The sequence below is a fragment of the Coturnix japonica genome, chromosome 13 (genome assembly GCF_054131305.1).
Source record: "Coturnix japonica strain WE chromosome 13, WE-NBRP24, whole genome shotgun sequence".
Classification (NCBI taxonomy): domain Eukaryota; kingdom Metazoa; phylum Chordata; class Aves; order Galliformes; family Phasianidae; genus Coturnix; species Coturnix japonica.
Genome location: NC_140675.1, coordinates 14,087,646 through 14,115,337, shown reverse-complemented (window position 1 = coordinate 14,115,337; position 27,692 = coordinate 14,087,646). Strand labels below are relative to the sequence as shown.

The 27,692-nt window shown below is 49.6% G+C and overlaps 1 protein-coding gene across 6 annotated transcripts; it reads right to left on the bottom strand.

The window, feature by feature from the left end:
* Positions 1-38: 38 nt before the first annotated feature.
* Positions 39-27,692, bottom strand: TRAF7 (TNF receptor associated factor 7). 6 transcript variants are annotated; one of them, XM_015876920.2, is made up of 22 exons: positions 27,586-27,692; positions 25,605-25,732; positions 18,664-18,782; positions 18,378-18,435; positions 17,208-17,299; positions 13,349-13,465; positions 11,961-12,053; positions 10,288-10,321; positions 8,875-9,058; positions 8,344-8,478; positions 7,748-7,965; positions 7,260-7,333; positions 6,207-6,255; positions 5,621-5,748; positions 4,465-4,547; positions 3,960-3,999; positions 3,515-3,631; positions 2,386-2,508; positions 1,510-1,629; positions 1,217-1,348; positions 948-1,067; positions 39-707 (listed from the first exon to the last, which is right to left on the bottom strand). In XM_015876920.2, the coding sequence occupies exons 3-22, from the start codon at positions 18,742-18,744 to the stop codon at positions 693-695; spliced, it is 2,013 nt and encodes a 670-aa protein (XP_015732406.2). In that variant the 5' UTR covers positions 18,745-18,782; positions 25,605-25,732; positions 27,586-27,692; the 3' UTR covers positions 39-692. The 6 variants fall into 6 exon arrangements, with proteins under 6 accessions (XP_015732406.2, XP_085370164.1, XP_015732405.2 ...); XM_085514038.1 differs by lacking the exon at positions 13,349-13,465; XM_015876919.3 differs by lacking the exon at positions 25,605-25,732.

Sequence of the window (27,692 nt, the reverse complement as noted above, 5' to 3'; positions counted from 1 at the left end):
TGGCTGGATGTCTGCAATAACTCACACTGGCCAGGAACAACTCTTTCCACTTTTATTGTCAATGAAGAAATAATCAAATCTATATTACAATCTTAAAAACAGTAGAAAATGTGAGTAAAAATGCAACAGAGGCTTTTTCTCTTTAATGTGGAAACCATTATTACAGGGTGGTGAACAATGGGATTGTGTTATTTGAGAACTAGCTGTGGCGTAAAAATCGTACCTGGCTACTCAAGAAAACACCTCTTCCCAGATGGATCAGCCTGATATCTTGGCAGTAAAATTAAATACTAGAGACAGAAAGGGCTTGGGGACCTAACCCAGGGCATGGCCTAATGCTCAGCACTACCATTTACATGGGACCACCTCCCAGCCCCCACCTGCACCCACCCGAACCGCTGGGTCCCAGTGTTGGGACTCGCACACCGCAGTGAGGGCACTATGTGGCTCTTGTGCATTCCCACATGGCAGACCGGAGGGAACAACTGGAGCACCTGTGGGTCAGATCTGTCCTGAGAGCTGCCCGCCGGGGTCCTTGCAAGGGGAAGGAACCATGGCTGACAGGCAACAGCAGGCAGTGCTCGGTGCAGAGAGGAGCTGCAGCAGTTCTTCAGAGTGGTGGCATCACCCAGCAGGCTGACAGAGGGAGGAGTTTTTGGTCTTTCAGTGTGCAGAACTGGGGCGGCTCTCACCTAGCACGTCCAGACCTGGAGGAGACAACAACAACCCACAGTCATGACAGTTCTGAGCAGCTCCACTGCCTTCTCTTTGTCATCTTGTCGAGCTTCTCTTTGGTTTTCAGCCCCCACAGCACCTCTGCCAGGAGCTCAACCTCCCTCCATTGAAACTCATCTTGTTCATTTGGAGCCAGCTTCTCCTCCATTTAACACCTTTGTTCTAGCACTGGAAGAGACCAAAGCAACTTGGAGAAGCCCAAAGAAACCAACCTTTACAGTGCTGTCCACAGCGCCAGAGAAGAGGCGACCCCTGGAAACTGCAAGGGCAGTGACACTGCCCTGGTGCCGCAGCAGCGTCTGAGTACAGATCATGTTGTCCATGCTCCACACCTGTGGGCATACAGAAGGCATGAGACAGAAAGTATGAGACAGAAGGTATGGACAGAAGAGGATTCCCCATCCATCCTCTCCCTTCTAATGCTATATTGCAATAGCAGTGCCAAGAGCACAGACCCAGATGCACAAACCCAGACACATACCCTGAGAGACCGGTCATACGATGCACTGAAGACTTTGGTTTGATCTGGTGTGGAGATGACAGCAAGGGCATAAACTGTACCCACGTGACCAGTCAGTGTGCGGACTTGTTCCTTGGTCTCTATGTCCCAGACCTGTGGAAGGAGAGCAGGGGGGGTCATCACCTATCCCAAAGATGTTCATCCACATCTCCATGTGCTGGGTGAGCTGCAAAGGGACCAGCAGAGCCAGACTCTCAAATCCTTGCCCCTTTCCCCCAGCCCAACACACACAGATTGAACCTTGCAGCTCTTACATGGATGAGGTTCTCGTAGGTGCCACACACAATGTGGTGGTTTGTAACTGCGATGGAGTAGACGCTGCCTCCTGAGGTCTGCAGCACATGCACACACTCCAAGTTTCGGATGTCCCAAATCTGAAAGAGCCACCAGAGCAAAGGATGAGACCCACACAGCCACCCCTCTACAGGAGGGAGCTCTCTTAAAACCATCCCCCAGCCACACAGCCCTGCTCCATGTTACGGTCTGATCTGCAGCTGGGAACGTTCAGTGCCGATGAGCAAAATCCTGCTGTCTTATTTAGCTGCCCAGCTTTGAACATCTAGGCTGAAAAAAATGGCGGAGATTGCATGCTTTGTGTTTGTGACTGCACACACGTGCACAAATCTTCCCTGAGAGCACTAGAAACCGATGCAGGCAAACTAATAGGGATTTATTAATACTAAGGAAGGAAACTTCAAATTCTCTCGTGTCACCCAGATGCTGAGAGGTGAACTATTCATCAAAGCCTGAGCCAACACAGATGAGAGCACTTCGCAAAGCACATACAGATTTATGGTAACTCCATAGCCAGACAGTGACCTTCTCCTCTTATCAGCAGCTCTGTCAGCACAGATAACGCTGCGGCAGCTGCAGAGGCAGTGCGAGGCGCCACGGCTGCTTTTATCTTAGTGAGCATCCCCGGGCAGCTGCACTCACAAGGAGCAGCCAGAGCCCTGAATTAGTGCCTACAAAGATGCAATCAGCACAGTAAAAGCCAGCATGTCAGCAGTGCTGCAGCAGTGTTCTTGCATCTGAGCAGCTCCCTTCTGTCCTGCTCAACCAACCCGAGCTGCAGAATACATCTATGTATCAGGGACAGCCTATGGCTTACAACTGCCACAGAGTCTCACCTTGATGGTTTGGTATGATCCACTGTACAGATAGTTTTGAGAAGCCACCAGCGCTCGCACCCAGTGATTGAGACCTGTCAGCTCTTTCTTCAGTTTGAGCTCAGTACCCACAATATCCCAGACCTATGGAAAGCACAAGCACACACAGAGGAGAGTCAGCATAGGGTCCTATAAGGTCACGAAGTAGAATTTTGAGCTGGTTCTCCAGACCAATGGGAATCTGCTGAACCCGCTTGGCTGGCAGATACAATAACTATGCTGAATAAGCATGTTTCCCAAGGGCTGGGAAAGCTGGAGCAGAGCCTGCATTATTGCTGGCAGAGACCCTTCCTTAGCAGAGCTATAGGCTTGGAAAACCTAAACAAAACCCTGTGTTGGACTTCCCCTCAGTGCCTGTCCATACCCACAGCACCTGGAAAACCCTGGCTGAAGCCCTCAGCACACAGGGACCAACAGAGCTCCAAACTGCACAGCTGACCCACAAAGCTCACGTGGCAGAAAGTGGCTGGGGATGAAAAAACAGAAGGCCCCATGTGCTGCTTTTGCTTAGTGCTGCCACTTCCAGCCCCCAAACGCTCTGCAAAACCACTCCAGACCCAGATAAAGAAAAGAGCATGTGCTCTCTTACAGATGGACGGTCCCATAAGCCGCCTCACCAGGAGCTGGAAGCAGAACCAAGGGAATCTAGCCAAGGCTTTAAAGGGCAACTTGCAAAGCTGTTCCCTGATTTTTGCATGCTTTGGGAAAAGAACACTGACTCAAGATCCTTTGGAGGCGGTTTCAAACAGGCAGCCTGAATCCCCAGCCAATTCTGGGCACCAGGCACAGTTCCCAAAGGTCTGAGTAGGTGTGTAGGGAGCCCAGGGAACACGCACTTGGGAATTGCCAAGGTCCTCCCCACCTGCAGCCTCAGGTTTACAGAGTTAGAAGGAACAAAAGGATCTTTCCAGTCAGGTCTCAGAAAATCTCCAACCAGCACACAGTACAGTGCTGGCTGCTCTGTGTAGCTCCAGAGAACATAGTAAGATACAGACCAAAATGTCACTTGATTCCTATTTGGAAACTGCTACCTTACAGCTTGTAGCATCAGTCCCCAAGTGAACCAAGTGGAGCTGCCCCAGAGCTCTACCTTGATGGCTTTGAGGGAGCCGCTGAACAGCATGTTGTGCGAGGAGACCAAAGTGCAAACAGGATTGTCGTGAGCTCGGATTGTGTTCACTTTCTGCAGGTTTTGGATATCCCAGACCTGCAAAGAGAAGGAGGAGAGGCTATGAGGAGCAGGAGCAGACCCTCGTGCAGAAGCCCTTCCTCTTTGCTTCTGGAGTAAAGCAAAATAACAGGCACCAGTGTAAGCCACCAGCCTGGCTCAATGAGCAGCGTGTGCCCGGTCTGCAGGGAACACCCAAATCCAACCCTTGGGTACCTTGGTTAAAGGCATGGCATAAAGCACACATGAGATACCAATCCTATCACCAGCAGCTGAAAAACCTTATGGAAACCAGGCTGCATGTCCCTGTTGTCCTGCTAATCCCACACCTCCATACCCAAATAGAACAGAGGTCCCAGGTACTCACAATAATGGTGCAGTCAGCAGAGCCACTGTATAGCTTGTTCCTGTAATGTCACAGCAAAACAAAAGAAGGTCAGTAAGGACAGCAGCCAGCACAGGGCCTCGTCTGGTTCCCAGGCTGTGTGCTGGGCTAAGAGCTGCACCCCACTGCTTCATTGGGCCCAGACCTGGAGCAGCAGCGGTCTCAGGAGCAGGGCTGGGGCTGCATGGGGGGCTGTGCTGGACTGTCAGTTCCAGCACTATGCTGGTGAACAGGGAAGGAAGAAGGCAGGACAGCAGCAGGAGGCGGTTTGTCAATCTTTAAAGATGTGACATTTACGAAGGGCTCCATCTGAAGGTGAGATCCAGGATTTTAGGAACCAATGGGGCTCCTCTCCCTGCCACCCACACCTCCAAATGCGCACGCAGCCCTGGCATGTGCAGGACTCAGAATGGGAACTATAAGGGTGCACTCAGGAGGCCCAGTGCTCATTCCCTATTCTGCAGGGCAAATGTTGCTCAACACTCACCCTTGGATACAGAGAGCCAGTACAATTCCATCGTGACCTTCCAGGGTCTTTTGGCACTTGTATGTGGTACAGGTATCCCACACCTAACAGGAAACACAAGGCAGCAGAGGGTCACATGCCTGCACACACAGCAGCTGGGGGCCTGGCCAGGATGTCGGCAGACCACAAAGGCACGGAAAGGAGGAAACAGACTGTCATCTGGGCACCTGTGTTCCTGTCTTCCAAGCAGAGATAAGCGTGTCTAGGAGAGGAAATGTACTGCAGAGGGTCAGGTTGAAGTTAGCAAGAGACACTGAAGAGGAGCACGCACCAGCCCTCTCCAGCACTGCCTTCCACAGCCCCAGGCCAAAACAACACTGCTGAACCACAGAAGCAGCTCTCAGGCTCCTGTTTTAGCGATTCACACCCTGTCCCTGGGGGCAAACCACACAGCACAGCCTCCTCTGTCTCTGCCACCGCACAGCATTTTCCCCACTAAGCTCTCTCTTGACAGAGCGAACATGAGAATGTGGTGCTCAGCCAGCTCTGAGTTGCCCAGAGCAGCCAGCACTGGGGAGAAAGCTGCTCTCTTTCGATAAAACACAAAAAATATCCATTATCTTCCATGTGGCTCTTCCCTGCGTGGCTCCCCAGCTCAGCCAGCAGCCACCACAGTGAGACTGGAAACTGCTGCTTAGGTTGCACTGGAGCACTGCTGTCAGTTTGAGCTACTGAAAACAGGGCAAAGAAAAACAAACATGCCATAAAATAGAAAAAGGGCTCATTTTATCAGGGATTTCTTTTTTTCTTTTTCTTTTTCTTTTTTTTTTTTTTTTTTTTTTTTTGAGGTGACATTTTATAACAAGGGAAAGTATAATCAGATGCTGAATCAGGCTTAGATGCCTTAGACACCATATAAAGCCAAACCACAGACAGCAGGAATGAGATTCTACTCAGGGCTTCACAAAAAACACGACTTGTCTCGATTTCCCTATCACATGGCACTTCCCTACAGCAAAACTGAAGAACATTTTGCCTAACTATAGCCATAAAGAATCATTAAGGATTTCAGGAGGAACACTGGGCAGTGATATCCCCCTCAGCCTCAACTAGAGCTCAGTTTCTGCCTCATCTGGAGCACTTTTACAGATGCAAAGACAAGTGGAAAAGCTCTTACCTTAATGGTTTTGTCTGAAGAGCCACTGAAAAGCAAATCTCCTATGGAGTAAACACATAGACACCAGACGGGGCCCTGGTGCCCCACGAAGGTCCCCTTGCACTTGAAGATCTGCTGAGGATCATAGGCTATGGAAAGAAGAAGGCAGGTAAGCATGGGACAACAGTGCGACACCACCCCGAGTGACCTTGGAGAGAATAGAGCTCCCCCCCTCCTTGAGCTTCAGGCTGCTGCAGCAGCCTGGCTGGAGGGTCCCATGTCCTGCCCTTACAGCTCATTGCCTTATCATTGCTTTGAGCCCCAGGATTCTCTTCCCTCATGCAACTCCCAGATTGGATCTAGGGAGGGCAGGGAGGCCCTTTTGAGCCCAGCAACCAGTAACCTTGCAGCGCTGTGAGTTAGCTCCCATTAACCAACTCTTTTGGCAATCATTCCCACCAGTCTCCTGCAACAGTGGTGGTGCTGTGCACAAATCACTGCTGCAAACAGAGAAAATTGGCACTTTGCCTGTCTGTGACAGCCTGAAAGAGCTCACTGCCATCACCCCAAACCAGCTCAAACAGGTGAAGAACACAGGTATACTCACATCCAAGGATGCCCATGTTGAGTCGAGCATTAATGTGGGAGAGCTCATCCTGAAAAACAGAACAAGCTGCATGAGCTGCAGAGCTATCAAGACCAGCCTGCCCTTCTGGGCACTATCCCCATCCACTGCTAAAACAGCTCTCGAGTTTGGACAGATTTTGAATCCCTGTGCAGACTGTATCCCAGCAACTGACTCATTCTCCAATTAGAGATGTCCTGCCCTAGGACTGTATGTCTATATCCCTCTGTCACGTTCCTTCAGGGACCACAGGGTTCTCAAAGCACCTCAGTCCTGCACTAAACTCTTCAGTATTCCATGCAGGCATAACAACACCTTTCAGAATATACTGCCCTTGCTCTGCCGTTCACCAGATTGCTAACTATGATCAAATCAGTTTTGAGGGCTGCTTGCTTGGCTTGGCTTTTGAAGCCCACGTTGTTGGAGAAGAACTGGAAGATCTCTTTGCAGTCTCCTCCACAGCCCAGTTAGTAGCGTACCCACGGGGATCCAGTTCATTAGTATGCTTAGGTAATCCAGAGCAAGCTCCTCCTAATCAGTAGAGCCAGTGGAATGCAGTCTGCCTGAGCTAGGGAGGAACGTCTGTCCAACATCAGTGCCTGAATAAGATCCAAAATCATGAGACATCTCTCATTCCCAGCTTGTTAGGGGTGATTTGCTTATATGTCTGCTTTCTCTGAAGGCAAGGAGAAGGACACGTCCCTGGCTAGTATGAAAAGTACAGTGGTGTGTGTGTACTTTGGAGCAGAAGGCTCTCTTTGTGCAGCAGGTGTCCTTTACTCTGGTTACACCTTTCAAGAGCAGCAACAGGCTAAGAGAAGGCAGGAGAACCAATTAAAACAGCAACCTAGATGTGGTACCTAAAATACACCCACTGAGCTGCCTATAATTCAGCCTAGAGGAAATCTTCACCCACACTCCAGTTGCTGTAAAAACAGCCCAAAGACTCCTCCCACTATAAAAGAAGCCCAAGTAACAGCAGAGGCAGGATCTGACTGTGTGCCACCCTGCCCAGCCTCGAGGCCCTGTCCTCACGTTCAGCATGGAGGCATCCCTGCGGAACTCCATCAGGTCCTCGCTCAGCTTGCTCTGGTTCTCATCCAGCACATCTACAAGGGAGTGACAAGATAATGGTTACTGCTGAGGCCCACATAGCACCCAGGAGAACAGAGCAGAGGACACACGGTGCCATCTAACTTTTGAACAAGGGATGGGGAATGGGGTCCAGTATTATTGGCTATTCTACTCATTTCTATGGGGAAGTGCGCCCATGCACATAGAAAGAAGCCATAAAAGAAAGGCGGTAGCTGCCTGCAGACATTCCTAGGATTTGCCATAAGAGCAGTGACTGGAGGTCCCATGATGTACAGGCAGCACAGAAGTCAATAGGGCCCCTCTTTGCTCCTCCTGAAACCTGCTCGGTAACAGTTTTAAAATCAGAATGAATCCTGTGATGTAGCATCCTAACAGTGCTGCCCTGACCCTACAGCTCCGAGCATATAACTCATCTGGTGCAGACTCACCAAACTTGAGTTCCAGATTCTTCTCCAGCTGGTCAATCTTCTCTGAGAGCTTCCCCAGCATGGAGCGCAGGAAGGCAATTTCTTGGTCCTTCTGTGCCATTGCCACCTGCATCTCATGGAAACGATCATCCGTCTGCTGCAGAAACTCCTTCAGACCCTCAAACTTGCACATCTCCAAGTGGGTCTCATAGGTGTCTTGATTTCCTATGAATGTACACCTACAAGGGGAAGGCAGACACTTGTTTGAAGCAGGACACACTCTGGGAAACCTACTTGATCAGTTGCCTCCAGGCCTTTGAGAGCCCCCAGCTGTTTGTCCCCTACAAGGAGCACTGGTACTGCAGTTCACCATCCTGCTGGGTTACAGAGACCAAGTAGCTCCCATTCTTCTGGCCAGGGTATAGGCCCCAGATTGGTCTGTCTGTCTGTCTAGGCCTGGGGGCTGCCTTCTGCAAGCTCCACCAGCCTAATTGCAGTTTAAGGCACTGCAATGGTAAAGCTGCTCATAGCCCAGGGGGGTTGGACTGCAGTAACCAAAAAGCAGCTCAGAAATGAGCTCAGTGCATCCCTCCCACTAAAAAGCACCAGCTCCTTACCCATACTTGGAGTGGGGACACTTGATGTGTTCGCACTCTTTCAGGTGTGCCTCCAGGTTCATTTTCAGGAGAGGTGGGCAGCTGGGGTTATTGGGGCAACGAACTGGCCTGTAATCACAGCTGCTTTCATGATCTCTGCCCACGGAGAAAAGTAAAGGAAGGAAAATCAGTGACAAGCAAAAAATGAACGGAAATCACACAGATCATCAGGAAAGGAGCTAACCAGACCTGGGATCAAAAAGCCTCCCATTCTAATGCTACAATTACAGCTTTAAACTTTTATTTGGTCAGCAAGTTGAGAGCAACAAGGCACATTTATGCAGGGAATATCTCATTTTGCTGATGATCAGCTGAGCCTTCAGCCAGCTATTAACAGCAGGCAACAGCCAGGTGATAACAGGAAAGTAAATACATATAGGACAAGGAGAGAAATGGTGCTATGCTGTCCCAAGGGTATCTCAGGCACAGCAGCAATTGCTGGTGGTAGGGACCCTGCCTGGGGAGGTTGTGTGCTTGTGACAAACCACTTACTTCCTGACACTCAGTTTAATTGTAAACGGGCATCCACGGGGGTCCACCTCAAAGGCAGCAGGCTTACTGCTGGCTGCGGGCCGGCAGCCATACTTGCAGTGGATGAAGAGTTCCCCGATCTGCTCGGCCACCGCGATGTTGTTCACCACCACAGTCAGCTTGGCGTTGTCCACAGGGCACTTCTCTGTAGGTGGGGAAGAAAAAGAGTCAGTGAGGGCTGAGATGCTGTGGGAACACTTCAAAGAGTCTCTGTGTGGAGATTTTATTCTTTACCCTTCTCTATCCAAGACGGCCAGCTCCCAGATTGGTGACATGGCACGAGCCATGAATACTCACACACAATCTGCAAACTGCCAGCTCTGGTTTGCCTTAAAGTTTGGTGAAACGTTCTGTTTTGTGTTAATTCATGGCAATTCAAGATAATCATCAGTGAAGGAATGCCACTCTCCTTGAAACAACCTTGTGCATGCTGAACTGCAGAAGTATGCACTGAAAGTGTCCACAAGTCTGCTGATGGCCCACACATAATCCCATCTCACACCCCACCCTGGAGCTAGCTAGCAAGGACACAAGCTGAGGGGACAGGAACAATTCAGGGCTACAATTGCAAAGCCTTTGGTTGCAGAAGTGTTGATTGGGCATAGACTCTGGGCAGCACAGGGACAGAGAAATTTGCATGCAAAGCAGAGGGACTCCCTGACATGCAGAAGATGAACATCTTAAGGCAGAAAGAGCTACTGTTTGCTGGGCTCCTCAGAGAGCTTCCTCAGGGCTTGCTGTTCTAGTAATACAAATGGCTTTGTGCTGAAACAAGAGGGACACAGGCTCGTGCCAATGGAAGTAATTTTTGGAGTGCAGAGTCCAAACCAAGAGGGAGGTGGTCAGGCCAGGCTGTCAGCCAGAAGCTGGGGCTCCAGCAGGCTGCTGGGAGAGTGGGGTGAGCTCCAGCAGCTCTGCTCTGCAGGCAGAGCTGGCACTGAAAGGATATGCAGACAGAGAGCTGGCACTAATGGGCTGGGGGAGGAAGGCTAGATGGTTTTCCTGCCAAACACGGCCCCTTGTTCCCTAGATGGGTAGCCACAGAAAGCTTTCATTCTGAAATCAATGGGTCAACTCTGGGCAAGACACATATTATCCTGGGATTATCCACTGCCTATTCCTGGATTTGAGAACATCCTGTGCCCAAAAGCTGGGCCCAGTCCTCCAGTGCCCATGTTACACTGCATACCATCAAAGCTTAGGGTTGCTCAGCCACCCGAGTCCCAATCCCTCACTGCTGCAATGGTAGCCTGGGACTGGCAGCTTGTTTACAGCCCTTCAGATATCATTCTGCAGGTTTCTTTTAGTGAAAGCAAACAAATCAGAAAATGACAGCATTTAGGCTACATCACACAAAAACAGTTCTGTACTCACCAGATGTTAAGGCACATCTTCTACAAAACGTGTGCTGTGGAAACAAAGAGGAATAGTGTCAGCATAAACCATATCAGATAAATTATCCCCTGTGGCTAATGATGGGAAAGGCTGGAGAGCCCAAAGCCTGTTGCACAGGGTTCTCAGCAGCTGTTCTGTCTGCTGTGTAGCACAGGGTGCTCTTGGGTCTGTAGCAGAGGGCAAAAACAGGCTTAGAAGGGACAGCTGGTACAACACTGGTACAACACAGTTCCTGCTCCTGAAAAGCACTAAGTACATGTTTGGTGCTTTGAAGATTCAGCTCTATTCAGGATCAGGACAGAGACATGTCCTGCATCCCTTCAAGCCTACCCTCCAAGCCCATAGGATTTATCTACTTTGCCCTTCATTTTAGTCCATGCCACTCCTCTCCCTTTCCTGAGCAGTCTCCAAGCAGAAGAGCTTAAGTCTCACCCTGCCCTCGGCCAGTCAGCCCATCCAGCTGCCAGGTGGATGGGACAGCTAATTTGTAAACCCACTAAATGCACTGTAAATTTCACCACTTGATATAGTTCACTCTCCATTCTTACAGCAGAAATGCATGGCAGCCATTTAACCTGATAAAGTAGTTATTTCAGTCTAATGTGCTAAAGAACATAAAGAAATAAATGAAGGCTACGGCATTTCACGGGTCCTGAGCTCACCCTGGTGGGTTCCCTGGGGACTCCTCAGCCACATTTCCCTGCCCCATGGCCAGGGCTTGGCAGCAGCACTGGAGGTATCGCAAGGCACTCTGCAGAGCACTATCTGCAGCCCTGCTCACATGGCCTCTTCCTGCCCTGCACAGCTGCATGCTGCTCTCTCTCCAGAGCTGCCAAACCAGAACTGCAAATGAAGCCACTCTGCTTCCTGCAGGAGATTATTTTTTCCAATATTAACCACTAAATCTCTGTGTCTCCACAAAGAGCTGCTTATTGAAATGATGCAGCAAAACTGCACCAGCTTCCAGAACCTCCAGGGACAGCACCCCCCACAATAAACAATCCCACTCTGCGCTTGTTGTTACAGCTCCATCCTAGCAATCTGAAGCACATCAGAAGATTAGCGAGCCCATCACAAAGCCATCTTTCTTCAAATGCAGCACAGAAGCAATAATAATATACAGCTTCTATTAAAATCTCAATAAAACGGAATATAGAAGAATATTCATAATACTCTGAGCCTTTCATTAGAGGATGCCAAATTCCTCTGCAAGCATTAACTAAATGAAGCTTCAAGCCATTCCTGTCTTATAGAAAACACTTTTTTAACAACTGAAAAGCAACTGTTTCCAGGGTGCCCAGAGGCAGCAACACCCTGCAGAGCCCTTCAGAAGGGGAATGAGGAGCTTTGACATGACTGAAGCCAAACCAGGGAGACCGAATGTGGCCATGACTGGCAGGCTGACAGTGTTTTTCTTCAGGGAAAAGCATACCAGTTGTGAACAAGCCTTGGGCTTCTCTAGCTAACTGCAATGCCCTGCGTGCCCCATGCAGACTGGTTCAGAGCTGCCTTTAGGGAAACCTGCCACATGCTCAGCAGCATCTCTGCAGCGACTGACAGTCACTGGGACAGTCATGGCTTGGCTGTGGATCACCTAAGACCTATCACCAAAGTGGAAGCCAAGCTCATGATTTGGAAGAATACTGCCTTACCCCACAGGTTGTGATGACCGGATCCTTAAACACACTACAGCACAGTTGGCAGCACAGCTTCACAGATGGCTGTTCAGCAAACACCAGTGGCTCCTAAAGAAAAGAGAGAGAAAGGGACAGAGAGCAGAGTTAAAGCAAACCCAGGAGCTTTCAGCTCTGCAAAAGGCTCAGCAAAGCAACTCTCCAGTGGTGAGCCAGGGGCCCAGGATACGCTAAGAATGTCATTATCTCTAAATAAATATTTGCTTGGATATGTTTATTTCCAGCACACAGGAGACAGTGGAGGAATGACTCTGGGAATGTCTGGAGACCCTCAGATCATAGACTGGAAGCCACTTGCATCTTGCTGGACACTGACAGCAAACTGCAGAGACCATCTTTGCATGAAAAACTCAAGTCACCAGAACTGCAAGCACTGCATTGCCTGGTACTCTCTGCATGGTTGGACTCAATAGTTTGGTGTCAAAAACATTCTGGGTACAAAGCCTGAAGTTTAAAAACCATTTTAAAACAGCTTGCCCTTTTGTATTTTGAAACACCCCGAAGGAAGTGTTCTTTCATTCCCTTATGATACAGAAATAGCACTCCTTTGCCCAAATGAGCCCAGCACTTCAGATTTGTTACCAACAGAGACTGCTCGAGCAAGGGCACTGGGCACATCCTATCTGATGGGCACAGATCAGATCAGAATGGGGCTCAGAGCATTTCAAACCAATCACTGCAGCATTATGAATCAACCATTGCGGCTTACTCTGCCTTTTCATCCCATGCTGCTCTCACAACTGCAAACACGACCCCCTGGGTTCCTAAACATGAAACACACGCTTTTATCCTAGATCTGTGGCAAAATGCCACCTGACCTTTCATGCATCCATTCTGGGGTTAGGCACTGGGTCACAAGCTAAGCACTGCTCAGAAGTGCCTTCTCCTACAGGGAGGGACATGTGGGCAATTCCTTGCTCCCTCCTGGGGCTTACAGTGAAGTCAGTGGGGTGCCACACAGCCCTGAAGGTAGGATGGGGTTCTGAATCAAGAAGGAATTGTGTTAGCTTGCCTAGGGCTAAACCACCAACCTCAAGAGTTACAGCTCTATAGCAGAGCCAGGGAATCATGCACCACTCTGCAAAGTGTTACAGTTTTTCAGAGAAGCAGAAAAGTCTCACCATCATCCCCTCTTTAAATACAGGCAAATGGTACACAAGGAAGCAAAGTAACTTGCAGAAGTCAGTAGGGGAAACAAAATGATAACCACGAATCCTGAACCTTAGTTGCCAGACAACATGAAAAGCTCCCCGTGCTAGCGGTATGTACTCACGGGAGTCTGCTAAGTTACTCTTTTGACACTGAACTTCCTAATACTGCTCCTTCCGACAATCCCAAATACCTACTGGCTCCTCCTCTTCCTCATGGAGTGAGAACGTCGAGCGCAAGGACATGTTGGACTCAGAGTGCAATGAACGGACGGAGATAGCGGAGTCAGAGCGGCGTGGGGTGCTGATCGGAGGCTTCAAAGAGATAAAAACCAATTCTTGTTATTGCAAATAACTCCCCCTGCTAAAAAACCCTATGCACAGAGAGTTCCATTCAGCCCCCCCCTCCACCAAACTCAGCTGCTCCATTTGTTCATCCACTCTGCCAAGCTGCACTGAATGGTCTCTGCGTGCCTCCCTGCTGGGGACACCACGCCGCGCAGGGACAGGACGGCCACCATCCAGCTTCAACTCGCTCAACTAAACCGACAGCCAGATTCCAAGCACGTCACTTTCTCAAAGGTGCATTTGTTTGGATACTTACTGCGCCCACCCGCAAAGTAATGGCTTGGAAGAATTAATCCTGCACAGAAAGCTCTGTAAATCTCCCCCAGAGACAGCTACCAGCTCCTGCAGTTTCTCTAATCCCTGCAGCAGCACTTGTTGTTTCGTTCGCGATCCAACTTCTGCCAATTTTTTTTGCGTAAGTGTGGAGACTTCCTTCTATTCAATTCAGCAACAGGCTGATTTTGTCGCTTCCTGCTTGGGAGGGGAGAGCTCAGTGGACACTGCGTGCACCAATCAAGAAAAATCCCACTTGTTACGGCAGCCGTGGGGTTGGCTTTGAGGGAATGTTGCCACCAGAATATTAACTAAGAAGCACATCCCAAAGGGTGAAGTATCAACCAGCAGCACAGAGCCAAGATGCAACTCAATGTCAGAGCCAAAATGAAGACTTCAGAACATCGGGATTAGGGGTCTAGAGCAGCCAGGAGCACAGTTAATGCCAGGTTACTATGGAACGGACCCTTCTGGCAGATGGAGAAAAGTGTAGGGAGAAGCAACTCAAGGAGCAGAATGAATGGGTTGATGAACACATTGCAGAGCGAAGCCAAAAACTTCGTGCACTGAGCATCAAGATGCCCAATGCCTCGACTGTCTGCACCTGCAGTATCATGCCTACACCAGCAGGACCACTTAACTGAGGATCTCCAAGCAGACCCCACTACACTGGGTTGCTCCCTGAGTTACCCTGCACACAGAAAGTGCCTTGCTCATGTTCAGTCTGCCCTAGGTGAAAATGTGGAACATCAGGCCCAAGAGCAGACGAAGCCAATGAAAGAGGCCATGGGGGCAGTCAGGAAATTCAACAATAAAAGATGCAAAATGAGCTTAAGAGAGAGTACACTGTGGGGGAAGTACAGTCCCTGCTGGGCTGTAGGAGAGGAGCAGCACAGGATCCTGCTGGTTCTTCACACTGCTCAGCTCTGTAATTTTTTTGATCGTGGGATCCCAGGAACTCAGCAATGCTGCATCTGCTTAGAAGCCAAAGTATATAGCTCTTTCTATAAAAGGCATGTTTATTGGCTAAATATGTAAATCTTAAGGAAGAGTAGTTATGAAATAAATTGAGTTTATGTATATCCATTAATTATTTTCCTCTGCTAGTAACACAAGTTACCACTAGTTACACAAGATGTTAAAACAAGAATGACTGTGCATAGCTCCTTTTCTGTAAGTGAGACAGAGCTGAGAGCAGCAAAGGCAGGCACAGAAGAGGCAGTTTTAGCAGCAACACAGTCCATGTGCATCAGCAGGCTGCAGCCAAGAGCATTTCCAGCAAGCTGGGTGTAAGACATGGGCTGGCTGAGTGTAAGAAGCAGCCTTCAAACAGCCCAAAGAATGGAGTGCCCGGACATCTTGTGACGTGAGACTAATAGCTTGCGGCTGGCTGGTAACTCGGCCCAGCCTCTAGGTCACAGGCAAAGCTCCATATAAAGTGCCAAGAGCTTGGACAGCAAGCCCTTCATCCAGCAGTTCACACTTGTCCCAACATTCAGCTGTAATCTTTAGGGCACAGTTCAGAACAGATCATATCCTATCCACCCCATGAATGCTCTGGTACTGCCCTTGCTCCTGCTCTCCAAGGCTGGGAACACGTGGCACTGTTTGGAGGGAGGATGACAGCAGATGCTCACTAATCCCTGCCTTGCACGCAGAACACTCCACTCTGCTTTAGGTTTCATTAAAGGAAACTTTAAAAAGAAAGGAGAAGGGGGAGAGAGGTTACAAGAGGGCTCTGACTCCTCTCCAGCTGTCTCTGTGATGGCTTAGAAGCCCTTGGAAGCTTCTGGAGAATGGTAAAACATACTGATCAGGAAGGGAAATCCCAGATTATTTTTTAACAAAGCAAAGAAAGCTTCATAAAGGGGTTAGAGAAAGTTTGTCTGGAGCAGCAGGCAGAGCAGAGCAGCTCATGGTTTATTAGCACCTCATGCTGCAGGCTGCTTCCTGAACCACTCATTACTCCTTTTGCTATTTTTGCTTAACAATACTTAGCACTCCAGGAAGGTGGACTCATGCTGTCCAAGAAAGACAACTGAGAATAGGCCCTAGGAGAGATCTCTCCTATTGGCTGCACACTTCATTGTGTAACACAGGATTCCAAAGGAACCTGGCAGCTTCTCCATCAAATATGGCTAAACGCAATGTCCACAGCATCCCTGCTCCTCATGAAAAACCACATCTCTACTCCATAAGAACTGCACAACCCACTAAAAGGGCACAGTAAGCACAGCACTCAGCCCACTGCATCGGTTCTGGAAGCCAGGGGTTGTCTGAAGCAGTGATCCAGCACCCTGGGGTCAGTGATGTGATGGAAAGCTGTGTCTGTCAAAGATATGAGCCAAATGTTCAAAGGACTTTTTCAAAAACAAACACATGCTCACATAAAACACAGCAAGATCTCTGAGCAACAGAAGGAACTTTATAGGATGCTGACAATAAAGCTCTTTGCAATCTGGTGTCAAATTTATTTTAAGAAGTGCTGTTGCTCTGCACTGTTGCTGTGACCCCAGGGCCTAAATGAATCAGCATCACTGATCCACGTTTCCCAGGCTCTGAAGTTGAGTCTCCTAACCTGACAAAGTCTACATGCATATGTAGACTTCAAATGAAGAGGCTGCTATTCACATGCCTAAATGAAAGCAAGAGCCCATGGCTGTGAGCTAGGGCTGAGGCACCAGGCACCTGATCAAGTGATGCTTTTGTTGCTGAGGTTTGCTTTGCTGTTGCCAATCTTGATTTAATTGATTTAGTCAATTTCATTTCTCTTTAAGCAACTAATCCTGTGGGGTCACTAAACTGCCAAAAAGAAGAAGATACTCAGAAGTGTGTAAGGTGAATGAGGAACTGGAGACAAAACCAGGCAGTGCTTCCCTGCAGACACCCCAGGACATTGGCACATTATTCTGAGAAGACCCTGCTGATGTAATCCCCCTGACATCCCACTGCAGGTTTCAGTCTTGCTCCCTGTGGTCAGAAGCCCCACCTGGAGGTGGAAGGAGGAATGTATTTTCTAGTCATAGCTGCTGGATCAGCTGCGCTGCTGATGGAGGTTGACACAGCCGCAGCCATCAGTGCCAACAGGCCAGGAAAGTCGGGGCATCCTGTTCACAACAGAAGGCAGGTACAGCCCCACAAATAGGTCTGTGGGATTTGTAGCTCTCGGCCTCTGTAACAAGGTACTGCTTTCAGACAGTCTGAAAATGAGGCCCGGCAGCCATTCCAATGGCCCAGGTCAGAAGCAGCCTCTGCTGCCCCACTGCCCAACCCTGGGAGCAGCCAGGAAAGGCTGGAGCTGCTCCTGCCTCCACTGCAGCCATCTGTAGCTGATGTAACAGTGCATGGGAATGCATAGGGAGACAGAGGAACACCGAATGTCATTTGAGATACAACCAGCTAAGCCAGACACGAGGGGTCTCTTGGCAACACCTACCATGCTGTCGTCCTCATCTCGTGGGGAGTAGGTGAGTGTACTGGAGGAAGATGGAGTCCGACGATGCTGCTTAAAAGTATTGGTTCCATCAGCTTTAAAGCAAATGAGAAGGGAAAAAAAAAAGCTCCTTAGTAACATTTCTAAGCTACAGGTTTCTGTAGCTGTAAGTGCTCCTTGGCAAAATGAAGAGTAGGGACTCCCCTATGCCAGTTCCTGATTTGAACACATCAGCACACGCAGAAATCCTGATCTCTGACAGCTTGCTGAAGTGCATGCAATCCTTCGAAGGTAGCTTGCCCAACAAAGAACATAGATGACTTCCTAACAGGTATCTTCCTCTCCCACAAACATCAGTCACCTATCAACAATCACTTAGATCTAGGAAGGTTTGGATACTTCTTGTAGCACAAAAGAAACATGCTATACTAAATCAGAGGTTTGCATAAGGATAGTATTACTGACTGACACAACATTTTCAATGTAAATACTCAGGAGTCCAAAATGATCGAGAATTTACACATGTAATCCAAACATTCCCTCCAGGCAGGTCATTAATTTCCTTATCTAAACCAGTGTCAAGTGCCAGTTTCTTATCTTTACTAAGGTAAGGATATTTTTATTGCAAAGTGAAACCAGATCTCTTCCCACATTCACGCTGCATGCTGGAGCTCAGACTCCTCACCTGCTGAGCTTTGAAGAACAAAGCAGAAGAATTTTAAATGAGCAGGTACATTCACACCCCCTCTTGTCTGAGCTAAAAATGACCACAGGGGATTTACCAAAGCGTCCAGAATGACACACAGGCAAAGAGTGAAGATCAGAATTCTCAGCCCTGGTAATGATTGCATGAGAAATCACATGGATAAATAAGATTTGAAACTAAGTTTTGTATCAGATCCTGTTGTACCATCCTAATTTCAGTAAGATCTTCCCTGTGGTTCTCTAATTTCTGCTCATTCTCATTCCACCACACCTGGTGAGCAAATGTCATGAATAAGTGACACTTGGGCTGTGTAATACTAAAAACAGTACTCTGTCACCCGTCTGCAAGTAAAACACAATGACTGCCCCAACAGCTCTGTGAGCTCTGTGAAACAACAATGAGAAGAAGCCTGGTAGGATTCATGCCCAGTGCTCTGGGGAGAAGCCCCACAAATGAAATGCACTCACCCTTTGTGATAGTCGTCACAGCAGAGTACGCCGGCCCAAAAGTTGTTTCCATTCTTGTCTGAAATACAGACAGAATGAATGTCAGTGTGTATCAGTGCAGCACGGCCTGAATTCTTGCTACTTCTACTGAACTGGTGACTATATATGAATATAGTCTGTATGCATTCTTCAGTTTCATTTGTGGATACTGTGATTGTGATGTGAAAAGCATCAAATTTTCCACCACTGTGGGAAAGAAAGGATGAGAACAAGAGAAGCAGCCCCAGCTCATAGCACCTATACTTACCCCGTTAGTGTTTTCTGAAGCAGTGATGTTTGGTGTGCCACTGGAGAAACGATTGAAGCGAGCGTTCTTGTTTGAGCTCATAATCTAGACCAGCACTTGTTAGTCATGGGAAGTTTGCTCTGTAGAAGAAAAAGGACAGAAAGAGAGTTAGGTTTGTTGTACAACTTCCAGGCTCAAAGAATGCTTTCCTCTAGTATTAAGTCCAAGTATTTACCTAAACTCACATAAGTTGGGATTTTCAGAAGCAAGTGGCAAGGCCAAAGTTAGGCCCCTTCAAACCACTCCTGGGAGAAGCATCCAGCATGTTCCAAAAATCCAGCATATTTTAAATGATTCCTTAATCTCCCACATACTGGAACACTCATCACCATTAGCAGCTTTTACAAATGTGTAACCATTCCAATTGCAGATGAGACTCCTCAGCAGCCAAAGAAAGGCAGCATCCCACTGTCCCACCATCACTCTGTTCCAAATGAGACCCATAGAGACACATGTGCCAGCTGTGTCTGACAGTCCCAGCTCAGAGCACACCACAACCCAAACAGGCAGAGAGGTCTGAGCCAAAGCCTTGGACAAAGCCTGAACCTGCAGAGTGCCAAAGGAGCTGCGCATGCACAGAGGGCAAAAGGATGTAAAGCTGCACCAGCAGAGCCCTTATCCCTATAAGAAAGAAACCTTACTTCAGTTAACACTTCTGTGATTCTGGATCTCATTCAATTTCTGCTCAGAAACAGCCCACAGATCATCACCCAGAGAGAGAAATCCCCTCCCTCAAATGGCAGTAGAGGGGCTCACTGCTCTTCTTCAGTTGTTTACCGGGTTCAAGTTTGCAAAGTCAAAGTATTGCACAATAATAACCTGTGGAAGCACATGGAGATTGCTTTCTTCTGCTGAAACCTGATGCTGGCTTGAGGGTACTAAAAGAACTTTACAGAGGGGGTACTGAAGCTGCTCCCCCAGGAAGGAGCTGCAGCTCCACACTGCCATCCCAAGGAGATGCTGCTGCCCGGGACAGAAGTTCCCATTGTGGCCTTGGCACAGCAGGGAGCTCTCCTCCTTGGCTTCCCCTTCATCCTTGTGGCTGGAAGTCACTGCTGGCACTCACAGCCTGTCCCAGCCCACCCAGTGCTCCAGGAATAAGCTGCTCAAGAAAAATCCTGATTAAGGATCCCTTTTTATCCAAGGTACAGTTAAATCTTGGTGCTCTCCCTGCCAGCTACAAAGTCCGAGGGCTAAGCAGGCAGACCAGACAGACAACAGTAGTGAGAAGTGACTGGCTAGAACCAGTTGACTAAAACACAACCCAAATCTGTTTTTCACTTGTGCTTGGCTCTCACCCTACAAGCACCATGGGCTGCAGCCAGGCAGGGCAGTGGTCCTGGTCCCATTCCTTGCAGGACCATCTGCTTGCAGTTGGGTTGGGGCTGCTCCTCCCCATGCAGCTGCTCCTGCTGCAGGCTCATGGGGAGGTAAGATAACTTGGCTCCACCTAGCAAAGGATCTTCTCTCATCCAAGAGTGACACATCCTCAATCTCCAAGCACTTCATAACAGTGTGTGATCACCTCTTTTGTAGTATTGGGAAACTGAGGCTCAAGGTGTGACACGACCACACAGAGCAGCTGGGACCCAGGACTCATGCAGAGCTCCTTCAGTCACAGCCCCAAGAGCCCCAGCTTTGCATGTGTCCTACGCTCACATTTTAAATGCTGTGAACATGATGCTGGAGACATCCCCAGCCCCTGACCAACTGCTCTGCTGCCTGGCACAGCACACTGTGTCCTGCATGGACAGCATCCATAGGGATCACTGCCCCTGGAGCTGAACTCTTGGGAAAAGCTACAGGCTAAAAAAAAGAAGAAAAACAAACCAAAACCCAACCCAAAGTAACAAACAAAAACCCCCAAACCAAGCCCAGGACTATCTTGAAAACACAGATCTGAATAATGTTTTCCAAACGTTACGAAGCTCCGTCCTGGCTGCCTGTAAATGCCAGATCCCTTAGGAAATGCTAAGCAGAGTTGCTGATGTCCAAGAACAGCAGGAACGAAGCAGGACCGTGCTGCTGCATCGTGCAGATTGAGGAGCTGCCTCCCAGCTGCAGTGCGGCTCCAACAGTTCTAAACTGCCTGCAACAGGGACAACCTGAGGCACCTCTCCAGTAAAATGCACATTCCCCTGCTCCAAAGCCCACTCAGAGGAATGCAAGATCCCAATTCAATAGATCGTGGATAAATTCGAAGCAAGGAAGGGAGCACGGGTTGGAACACAGGGATTTTCCACTACTTGTTCACACCCCAAACCCTGCAGCATGGCTGAGCAAACTACCTGTGAGCAGCAGGAGGTAACCTGCCCTGCATCTCGTCTGAATAGAAACCAGGAGAATGCAAGCAATGGAAAAAACATCAAGTGGAATATGTGCCAACGTTCATAACACCAACTGCCACAAAAACAGCCGATCTCAGCCCAAATCCCTGCAACCATCAAATACAGGAGCGATTACAACAGAGCAGATGTCTGCAGAGCAGCCTGCCGATGAACTCTGTCACAAGGCAGTGAAAAAGGCCTTTGCCAGTTGATATCAAAGAACTTAAAAGGAAGCGGAGAAGAGATGGTGTTCTTGATGTTAATACCAGCTTCCCCTCCAGATTTCCAAACTTCGGCTTAGCACCTGGAACTGTCAGATCTGAGCAGAACCACATCCAGAACATCTCCAGCAGCATCACAGAGCAGCAGGTTGGCAGTGCTCACACGGGACACAGCATCCTGATGTTCCATCCCAGGACTATGTAGGGTCCCACTCGTGGCTGACAACAAAACAGAAGCTACAGCAAGAGGGCAAGCTCCATTCCCTCCTGTGCATGAAGAACTGCTGCAAGCCCTTATGTGTCCAGCCAGCACAGCCCTGCAAGGACCCAGCCTGTAACCCAGGCTCTCTGTGCATGGAGCACTGTTTATTTTTTGACAGTAAAAAGAAGGGGGGGGAAATCTCCCTTGGAAAAAGGACACTGTGGGAACCCATTATTCACTGAATCACAGGGCTGATAGCAACCAGATGCAAAGTAGGGGAAGGGCCAGCTTTCAGCATTTGCACAACATGGGGATCAACGCAGGCATTGGAGACGCAAGGAGAAGAAAAGCCCTAAAGTTCCTGGTTTTGTAACCCAGGCAAGGAAAAACCCAACCAACAGTAGCTGCAGACAGCTGGGAAAAGCAGCCCTCCTCCCCATCATAGAGTCCAGAAAGGCAGCAGCAGTTCTCTGCCAGTTGTTTCTTGCTGCTGCCCCAGCACTGCACCTGAATGAGCGAGGGCCCTGCTGAGCGGCTGCTGCCCATAGGAGGAGGCTGGCACCTCCTGTTGCAGGGCATCGCACAGAGCTCACCCAGCTGTTCCCAGTGCTCAGCAGAAGATCCTTACAGCCATCCTTAAGAACAAAGCCAAGGCTCTGAGAGGACACACGGCACAAGGAAGGATGGCAGAGGGCACATCCTCCACAAATACCACGTAATCTGCCCAGCCCTGGCCCTGCAGCCAGCTCCTGGTGTGGGCAGGGCACTGTGGGCAATCTGGACTTTGTGCCCACAAAGCTCAGCCATGTGCCCTGTGTCTACTTTGCTCCTCCTTCTTCCTCCCTCCATTCACTAACACTGTCTCTGAAGCTATTCACCCACAGCAGGGCTGGCAAAACCACCCACAGGGGTGCTCACTGGTAGGTGGGCCATGGTGTGCTGCTGAAGGCAGGCGTGGGGCTACCCCACAAACTGGGAATGGGATGTGCCAGTGAGAAGTTCCTTATTTCACAGCCCATGTACTCGTGGCAAAAGACAAGTTTCTGTTCCTCTACCACGCCACAGCCAGAACAGGAAGGGTTACACATCCTTCGGAGGATTGGTACATCACTGGGGAAATACTATTACAAAAGTTGAAGCATGCTAAGCTGCTCCAGGAGCCCTGCTCAGCAGGACATGGAGCACCACCCCACAGAGAACAAGGGACTCAGATCTCTCCTTGCGGGTCCAATTTGGGCAGGCTCTGTTCACCTTGTTCTGCATTAACAAGGTGTTCTCGTTGTTTTCCAGCTGTGAACTGATTCTCAGTGGTCCACTGTAGACTGAAAGGGGAGGGCTGTGCACAAAGCACGCACAAGGCATGGCTCATGAGCTCACAGTCCAGCTTTTCTGCATCCCACAGCCTTCTTGCTCAGTGTCTCTAGAGGAAATAACATTCCTTCATAAGTGCTTCTGAAATTCAGCAACAGCATTTAAAGAACACTGTGATGATGACAACGATTATCTAGTCTGACCTGTAGGACACGAGCCTGGAGAACACAGGTGAGCTACACATCACTCAGACACATCTCAAAGGGCAGTCACAGCATGGGAAGGAGAGGGTGCAGCTCCTCGGGTGCTCCTCAGGTGATCCCTTGGCTCAGGAAAGAAAATCATTTTGTATTAAATGTTCTTCTCTTCTGTAAGATTAATGATTCTTTGGGATAAATAGGCTGTTTGCAATACTTCATGCCAAAACCTAAAGCAATAACTTTCAGATACAGGATCCCCAAGAAGCACTGCTAAGTAAACTTCACTCAACATGGTCATCTATGGAATAAGTAGTGAAATCTCCAAGTGCGCAGATTATACAAACCCTCCTGGGCTGATTACGATTTACAAAGTCAGGAAGCCTATGAATAAAGCAAATTTGGGCCTGTTGTTCCCCCAACCTTCTGTCACAGTGTGCCCAGTGAACCTAGCAGGAGGCTGATGGAACACAGGCAATAGGAAGCATTCCTTCACCCTCCTCACAGGGAACACCAGCGCTTGCTGCTGCTGCACACTGTAGAGAAATGCAGTCATGACAGGTTCAGAAAGGACTGGACTCAGTAATGTGCAACAGGTCTATAAATGGATATGGAAGGATCCATCGAGGACATGCCTCCTCACATTCCTAATCCATCTACTCTGAATGCTCAGAAATCGTGAGGCAAATGGATGGTGGAAAGGGGTCAGTCTCACGTGCTCCCTGCTGACAGCCTTCATTTGCAGGGCAGCTGCACAGAGCTGTAGCTGAGCACGGAGCTGTGGGCACCTCCTGCACCTCTGGGGTGACCTGGACACAGCCAGCCATGTGTGCTGAGATGTGCGTCAGTGCCAGAAGATCAAACGTGAAATGAAGCTCAGTCCTACCAACAGAGCACGGCACTTCCAGCTGGTGGTTCCTTGCTTCTGCAGAACAGAAAGGCTTTTCATCGTGCACAAGTTTTTTTTCCTCTGCTTTTAAAAGCCATACAAAGTTTTCTGAGCTGAAGTGAGACCAGAGCTGTACAGCGCTGTCATCAAGGAAAATAAATGTGATGTTTTTAATTGCTGCTGCTTTTACCGGTGCTTCATTTTAGAGCAGAGCTGAGAGGGCACATCCAGCAGCGTGACAGAAGCGCAGCTGTTTGAATGCTGCCATTCCTTTCTGCAAATACAGCTCAGAAAAGGAAATGCTTCTGTAGGAAATGTCCTTGTCTCCCATAAGGTTAATGAACCCTTGGGGCAGACTGGCTATTTGTGATACCTGACGCTAAAACCTAAAGCAATAACTTTCAAATGTGGCTGTAACAGGATCAAAAGCAACTGCTCTGGTGGAACAACGCATCTCATTTTCCCCAAAACACTAAAACTGAGTCAGAGAAGAGGCCAATGTTCAATGCACTTTCCGCGTCACAAAAGCCATACTTGAGGCTTTACTTCCATTTTAGGAAGCATCCACCTTCCATACCATTTTCCTTGCACATGAGGCTGAAGATGAAGTTTGATAGTGCCAGGCCCTGGTTGGTGCTGGTTGAGTGGCTGCACATCGCTGCTGGCTTGGCTGGAATGGGCACAAGCAGAGCTCTCACACCTGGCCATTATACAGCACAGTGCTGCACACTTCTGACCTTTGCCTCACTCTCACTTAAAGAGCAAAAATCCAATAGATAGAAGGGCTCCATTTCCTTCAGAGTTTTGGGAGCCACTGGAGATGCCAAAGGGCTCCCACAAGAAATGCACTATAAAACTTGTAAGTTGCACTGGTCAGGCTCAGAGCTGTCTACAAACCTACCACAGCCCAGCAAAGGGAATAAGGAATTGCCCCAGCACACACTATTTACATACGAGGAACTCTATGGCATACCAGGTAAGCAGCAAAGGCCATGGAGCACTCCTGTCAACGCCCTGTCCTGGCAGCACAGCACATGAGAAAGGAAAGCCTATGCATGGAAAGCTTCAGTGAGCAACACAGGAGCAGCACAAGGTTGAACAGAAAACCTGCTCCAGCAGCTCCTGACTGCCTCGCTCACCTCTCAGCTCTGCCAGCACCATGCAGGTGGCTGAGGCCAGGTTAATCTGTTTGTACTTGGGAAAGGCTGCAATGGAGAAAACCAGAAAGTAACCTGGCCAGGTTAAAGTCACAAGAAACCCGAGCCTGTCATCATTACTCAAAGTGCACCAAGTATCACACTTCCCTCCCCTGCTCTCCCCAAACATCTTCCAAAGCTTTAAAACTCCACGACATGCTCCTGTTTGCCTTCTGGGTGCACTTTAAAGATCCAAAGTCACAATGGTCTGGGACACAAGGGAGAGGCAGTGAGATGCTGCCTCACCTCTCCAGCACCACTTCTTTAAACGACACAGAGGGCTTTTGTACTTCTGAAACCACCAGGAACAACCTCGGAAATCACTCACTGCGTTGCTGCACATATATTATGTGTCCTTGCAAAGGAGGATCACAAAACTAGCTCAATGCTGCTCCAACTCACTGCAGGCAACAGGCACCTGCTTCTGAACCCACACAGTTCCTCCACGCTGCTGGCAGCAAGCACCACGCCTGAGCTGTGGGATCCAACCAACACACACGTTGTGCTGCCCTGCTGCTCCCACAACTGTGCTGTGCCCACACCACCCCGCAGGACTCACCCCTGGCAGCCCCAGCACAGCGGGGCCCAGCAACACACCACCATGATCCAGTTCCTGAGCTGCAGGCAGGCTTCCCTCGGTCAGAATGCCTCTTCCGCTATCTGCGTGGTGTATGTGTGTATTGCTCCCTAGTGATGTAAACAGAAAGGCATGCAGAGCAATGGGCGACATGTAAATTTGGCTGGAAAATCCCACAGCTCAGCCAATCCTCGTGCTGCCCCGAGCTGCTCACAGACCAGGGAGGTTAAGAGAAAACAACCTGAGCAAGCACTGCTTTATGCCTCCAAGCTGAGAAATCCAACCGCAGAAACAGTATCATCCACCATTCACACTGAAGGGAGTTTGAGCGCCTCGCCCTCTTTAGGTAGTTCCCAAACTGTTCATAATACTGAATATCGAGCAGCCCAACAAAGAGTGACACAGGCTGTGATTGCAGAGATGCTCCAGGGAAAACCAGTTAACTAAGTTAACTCGTTAGCACAGAAAGGAAGAGCATCCTCTTGCTGCCCAGTGGGGCCTTCAGTGAGGAGCAGCACATAGCCCTGAGGATGAAGGTCCACTGCACAACAGCCTCCTCCAGGCAGATATTATGTCCCAAGTCAGTCCCAGGGCAGGGGGACATAGCCAGCATGGATTTCACTGCCCATGGTGAAAGAGTGAACAGGAGGGATGACACTAGGCATAAAATGGAAAAGGAAGAGGTCTGACAGCCTGAGCGTGTCCATATGACTCAAGTATTGGGTTAGTGAAACCAGGACTTGCTCTCAAGCACCTTCCTCCTACCACAGCTGGACTTGGAAGTGCCATTCGGGGCTACAACATGCTTCAGGATCAGGTGATGCTCAGCCCAAGAGGTCACTGCTGAACACCACCCAACTTCAGCCGCAACTGCTAAACGTATGGAACTCAGAACCAGCCCACCCACAGCTCTCTGTGCTGCCATGGCCAGATTTACCCTGTGTTTTCACAGCTCCATCTGGGACAAAAGCACTTATAGGCACCCCAGGACTCAGGGAGCCTGCAGGGCACTAAGCAGCACCCAAATCCTACAGCTTCCTGCCTGACCCTTGGGAAACCACCGAACTCTTTGATTTCCTCTCACCAGACATGCAACAAAGATGAGGACGGTACTTTTCTCTTTGAATTCGTGGTCAGTCCACATCAGCACAGCAGCTTTCGGGGGTGACTCAAGCACCAGTGCTTGCAAGAGCATAAAGCAGCAATTTACAGTAGCAGGATGCACACAGAACACCCTGCAGGAGAGAATGAGCTGGGAGGTTACGCAGCCAGAGCACTGTAGTGTTCAGGCCTGGGTTAGAGCTGACACCTCTCTGGCTGTAAACCCCATACAGTGCAGATCCCATGATCTCTTCTCCTCTCCTCTTCTCCTCTCCGTTCCTCTCTTCTGTTCTCTTCTCTTCTCACACAGCTCCTGCAGCCACCATATAAGCAGCCAACCCTGCCATTGCCTCCCTCCCTCTCTCAGGGCTCTCACAGCCATCTCTCACACATGGGACCGACCGAATCACTGCGGCTGTCAGTGGGGACCAGCGGGAGAAACACTCACAACCAACAAGCACCAGCTGTTCCACAAGAGCTCAGTGTTAGTGCAGGCTGTGATACCTCACCAGGGGGAAACAAACCAGGGGGAAACTAATAGACCAAACCTTGTGGTAGGAGCGAAGTATGGCCCCCATTGGCAGCTGTGAGGGCCCAGAGCTGTGAGCACAGCGCCCAGCCCGGCCCTGCTGCCCCCGCTCATAACACGGTTCTCCTCGCGTCCCTCGGGCCCAGCACAGCCTGAGTTGTTATATATACAACAATACAGCGCAGCCACGTACAGTGTAAGGAACCGCTCGGGAGCCCTGACAGAAGCCCACCCCCTATATCCCACACTGAGCGGCCCGCAGCCCCCGGCTCTTCCCATCGCTCCCTCATCCCCGCCCGTTCCCGCTGTGCCGTGTGCTCCCCCAGCCGGTACCTGGCAGCGGCGGCGGCCGAAGCGCCGGTTCCCGATCCCGGCACATCGCGGCCCCAGGCCTCACTCCCTTCCTCCCTCTCTCCCTCTCCCTGGCTCAGCTGCCGCCC

What these genes read in the sequence shown, in the direction of transcription:
- TRAF7 (XM_015876920.2), bottom strand. Translation starts at nt 18,744, where the DNA reads ATGAGCTCAAACAAGAACGCTCGCTTCAATCGTTTCTCCAGTGGCACA. An exon ending in GAATCTGGAACTCAAGTTTG is followed by an intron (nt 7,334 to 7,747) that starts GTGAGTCTGCAC and finishes ACTCCCTTGTAG; the next exon opens with ATGTGCTGGATGAGAACCAG. An exon ending in CGTATGACCGGTCTCTCAGG is followed by an intron (nt 1,068 to 1,216) that starts GTATGTGTCTGG and finishes GTATGCCCACAG; the next exon opens with GTGTGGAGCATGGACAACAT.